Source organism: Exophiala bonariae, assembly GCF_035927105.1.
Source record: "Exophiala bonariae strain CCFEE 5792 chromosome Unknown scaffold_20, whole genome shotgun sequence".
NCBI classification, from domain to species: Eukaryota; Fungi; Ascomycota; class Eurotiomycetes; order Chaetothyriales; family Herpotrichiellaceae; genus Exophiala; species Exophiala bonariae.
In genome coordinates, this window is record NW_027042495.1 from 657,586 (window position 1) to 662,609 (window position 5,024).

General features: G+C 50.3%; 1 protein-coding gene across 1 annotated transcript; it reads right to left on the minus strand.

Annotated features, from left to right (window-relative positions):
* Positions 1–2,306: 2,306 nt before the first annotated feature.
* Positions 2,307–3,491, minus strand: LTR84_005534 (uncharacterized protein; the record flags this gene model as incomplete). Its single annotated transcript, XM_064849102.1, has 1 exon — positions 2,307–3,491. The coding sequence occupies one exon, from the start codon at positions 3,489–3,491 to the stop codon at positions 2,307–2,309; it is 1,185 nt and encodes a 394-aa protein (XP_064704316.1).
* Positions 3,492–5,024: the final 1,533 nt, after the last annotated feature.

Consider the following 5,024-nt stretch of genomic DNA (forward strand, 5'->3'; position numbering starts at 1 on the left):
AAGAAGAGACACTTTAGCCTCACTGAGAAAGTCCGAGCTGGGGTCGAGGGTATGTATTGAATGACATCTGACCTACGTTGGCCAGAGAAGGGGCTATCATTGAGTGGGGATGCCTCCGAACGTTGATCGACATGGTCAATATCCTCTCAGCTCCATGAAGATGGTATTTCCAGAACGCCATTTCTGTTACTGCAGCTCACCTGGCTTGCTTGTCGAAGCGAAAGCTTTCTGCAGCACGCAAGGGTCCTCACATGGCTGTTGACGATTCTACCTACGGAAAGTACAGACTCTGCAGGTAGGCTGCAAGGTGTTGCCCAGCAGCAGTACATGCCTCATTGCAGAAAGTGACGCAATGACAAAGTTAGAATCTCGCAACCAGAGGAAGCGACTCAACTAGTCCAACGTAAATTAATTTACACTTCTCCCCCCAACTCGAGCCCTGAACCTTCCTCCTGATGCTCTACAACGTCTAAAAACTAAATCTAGACCACCAAGCTGTTTCTAGTTTTTGCTCAATGCTCAATGCAAAATGCTCAGTGCTCAGTGCTCAGACCACTACCTCGGAGTTAAGAAGTAAATGTGTGGTGATCATGTCCAAACAAGAAAACCTACGCTCGTACCACCACTGGCACCAGCTGTCAAAATCTCTTGACTTGTCTCCTTGGGTCGTATCCTTCCCATGCGACTGCCAGTAAATGCCTCCAAGTGACATCCCGCAAACAGCATTTCCGAGCACGGTCCCTCATCTTTCGTACAGTAGCTCGCAAGGCGAAAGTTCTTTACGTGCAACGAAAATGAAATGTGCTCGCCGTTTCTGGCTTTGCTGCGAGACTCGTGGTCGCTACCTGCCTACATATCCCCGAAGAGTCTTTTTTTGACACTGCATGTTGTGTAGACCCCGTCCAGCGAGTAGGTAGGAGTTACTTCGTACTTCGTGGTTTGACAGCGCCACTTCCACCGTCCGGCCTTCCAGCACCGTGACTGTCTCACCACCCCTCGTCAATTTACCCAAGCCACCCACCCCATGCTCCGGAAACAAGTTGCGGACGGGGATCGTGCACTTGCAACTCGGAAACCGGAGATCGGAACGAGAAGAATGATAAGAGAAAAGGCGAGCCCTACTACGGATACTTACTATCTAGTTAGCTACGTACTCCGTAGCTGTGTCGTGACTCGTGAGTCGTGAGTAGGTTGCCCATGGTGGCGGTTAGGGCAGGGGGGACGATCAGGATGGCGTTCCGGAACTGGGTATAACGTGCGCGCAAGCGGGTGTGGCATGTGGATGTGGATGTGACCCTGGGGCTTTTGGCTCAAAAGGCTTCCGCGCGGATATCAGTTCCTGTCCTGTGCAGGTGTCCGTTACGAGTACGTCTGTAGCAACTTGAGATATGTGGTTCCCTCGGGAGGATCTTAGAAATCACATGAGCGGATGGCTCTGTGGAGGGGCCAGAGAGAGGTGTTGCTCTAGCTGTTGGGTTTCAACGAGGCACGAGGAGAAGAGTTAAGAGATATCGGGAAAGGTGTTCGGTTTGTATCATGCGGCTTTGATATTTTGTCATCACTACCACTGATAATGTGTTCAAGCACGCGATAGCCTTAGATAGGTGGCCAGGGTGCTCATCCGAATGGCTTTGCCTGTGACGATGCTTGCGTGTGTGAGAGATGCACAGCAGTCGTCCATCAACCAAAATGTGAACACATTGTGGATTAAAAAAAATTCAAGAGCCTTCCTCTCCACGATCTTTCCCGCCCGACCATTGCCCTTCGGCCGTGAACCACCATGTTAACCCAAAAAACAAAACCTTCCATATCCCAAGTCGGCCGTCACAATCTGATGCACATTTCACACCTCTCTCCTACGCCTTCTCATTCCCGTTGTAGTGATCAAGGACTCTGTCAACATCCTGGACGTCCACGAAGTAGTAGCAGCGTGTGCTGATCCGATTGTAATTGCTCACCGGATTCCCTCGATTCGGAGGAGAACATAGTAGATACCAGATGCCGGATACCATATCAAGATTCGACCTAGTGAGGAGACTCTTGATATCTCAGTACAACAGCTGTAGTTATAATTTTCCACCAAATACCAATAGATGTTGGCCGTTCTCTCATCCAACCTCATCCGCTCCTCTCCACATAAACTCCTTGGTCTGATTTTTTCATCCCGCAAGCTCGCTAAAGTGCTGCAAATATGCCTCTGAACAAAATGAAAATAGAACGCTAAATATGCCACAAAGATAGATGGTAGATAGATGGGTAGATACACAAGAAAATTCGAAAAAAAAGTTTTAGTTGATGGTAGGCCTTTAGACTCGTGCTTGTCTTGCCTTGGCCAGCCGAAATGCGGCCACGTCAACCATGATGTCCTCCTGCTCGCTATCATCATCCACTTCGATGTTGTCGGCTACAAGGGCATTGGTGCCAAACGAGGTGTCTGGGCCGCTGAAGAACGCTCCACGAGCTTTCATGTCGTCCAGGGTATGATTGATGGCAAAGGGTTTGTGGGCCATGAGTTTGGGTGTACCAAGAAAAGAGTGATCAACGGAAAGACTGCCATCCGAATCATGATGACTGTTGTCCGAGACCAACGAACGGTTGTCTGCGTCAAGCTTGGCACCCTGTTGTAACTGTTGATCGTCCAGTACTTTCAAAGTCTCGGCAAAGGAGGTTGCTCGGGTCAGTAGTTCTCCAAGCTTCTGCTTGATTGTAATCATTTCGATCTGGCAATCACCATCTCGAAGAAATTGGTGTGCGGCCACTTCACAAAGCGACTGGATCGATTCAAGCTCCTTGTCGACTTGGAAGAATGTTGACTCGTGGTCGGAAGTGTTTGACTGCGAGGCAGTGGTTGATTTCTTCCCACCTGGCAGTGCAGGGTTGCTGCGTGAGGCAAGAATGCTTCGGATATCGTCTATCGAGTCATAGTTTCGCACTGCTGCTCGGCTGAGTCTAGGGAGCTGAAAGCCTTTGGCAGCAACCAGTGCATTCTTGCCCTTGCGGAGATTGTTTCGGCCACTTCCAAGCTGCTTCACCAATGTATCTAGACGTTCCTGCACAAAGCTATCGTAGTAAACCACGACTTGGTTCTTGTTGCGGATTTTTAGAGGACCAGAAGCACCAGAACGAACCGAAGGGCCTGGCTTCCTTATCCTCCTGGCCTGTGCATATATATGTCGATTCCCGGCTTCAAGAGGATCAATCTCAATACGGTCGGGCGGAGAGGGGACATCACTGGAATCAGTACCTCCAACTATTGAAGGGACATGTTCGGAGGTGGGCTGTTCGAGGTCATCGAGGGTATGGATGGATGCAAGTGAGGGTGACTTCCTCCGTCTCGGCTTGATCTGGTTCACAAGTCGAAGATACTCAGCCTTGAATTCACCATTCTTAGCCAAGGTTCGTGCTGCCAAAACATCGACTTCCTTCTGCCAATCCGGAATATTCTCGACCAAATAGACGAAGCTCGAATGAGCACTAGTAGGTTGGGCCATGGTAGGCGTGAAACAATGAGGAATATTAAAGACGATGTATAGTTGTTTCGCCACAGAACGACCTAGGACATGATATCGGTGGCTCAGCTCGTGCCAGGTGGTGATGCACTGACAGGTGAAGAGAAAGAATCGTGGTAGGATGCGGTGAAGACAGAACGGACAACGATCCAGATATGACGAAAATTCCAAGTTGAATAGCAGATATGGAGGGTGGTAGAATGGCGGTGGCTAGAGCATGCAGATATGCAATAGGTAGCAAGGAGCTGGGTGCATCAGATAATGAGGACGAGGATGAGTGAGTTGCAAAGGCGGAGTCGAGAGTTGATGGAAGGTTTGTAAGAAAGTGGTGGAGGAGGTACGGAAGCAGTAATGCTAGGGTTTAGAGGATTGCTGCTCGGGTTTGGGGGGGAGGAGAAAAGATGCGGTGTCAAGTCACAAGTGGGAAATGGCGAGATGGGCGGAAAGAACAAGCCTAGCAAGTTACAGGGACTGCGGTGGATTTCGCAACGTGGTCAAGGAGGACCAAGTTGAAAGTAGTCAGTGCGTCTGAGCTAGCTGCTTGATGCTAGAGCGGAGATGCAGGGCCTAGAGGATTGGCACAAGCCAACCGCAAAAGCCTGAAGGGTCAGTGATCAGTGCCCGTACGTGCGAGAGCGTCCCCGAAGCGTAGCCTGGTCTCTGCAGGCCAGTTGACGGTGGGAATGGGACTTCTTCTCCTTCCACGCTAACCCATCTGGCGGAAGAGGTGGAGGATGCTGAAGCCCATTTCTCTGGCCCAGTCACAGAACTCGCACTAGCTGCGGGTGGGGACGAGTCCTGTTAGGCACAAAGCATTAGCTTGCCCGTAAATGACCTGCCTAGCCAGGCCGGGCACACCCTAGGAGAATAGTCGACCGCCACTGACACCCACCACTGGCACGCATCTCAACTCTCAAGGAGTCACCCACTGCCTGTCTTGCCCTAGATGGGCTTGTCGAGCCTCTGGGCTTGCCTCTTCCTCCACCCGTTCGGCCCGCTACGAAACTTGACTCGGGATCGAGTGCCCATCCCGTTCCCCCCCGAGTGCCTCTTTCCAGCCTATATCAATACGCAATATTTACATTTTGACCATCATCATGGCCATAGGGCAGGGTCACACGGATAGGGATTGTGATTGCCATCCATATTCCATCTCGAGCGCTTCATCACATCACATGGTGACTTTACTTCCCTCGACACAGGTTTGGTTGCATCAACCACTGTCTCAAACTGCGTGTTGAGTACGAGGTACTCCTACTCCAGACTGTACACGTAACAACTTTACTTGTTGCATGAGACTTCATGCACGTTGTCATGACCCTGGCAAACTTCGGATCAGTCACTGGAACCTCCACCTGTCAGAGTCCTGGTGTCTCTCCAAATTCATTTGCTGCCAACTTCGCTAGGGTTGTGTATAGTTACATTTTCATGAGGATGACTGCCTCACATCAGTCAAACTGATGCGTTGAAAAGTGTCTCATTACAGTTGACTCTCATCAGCACTTTGTTGTTAAA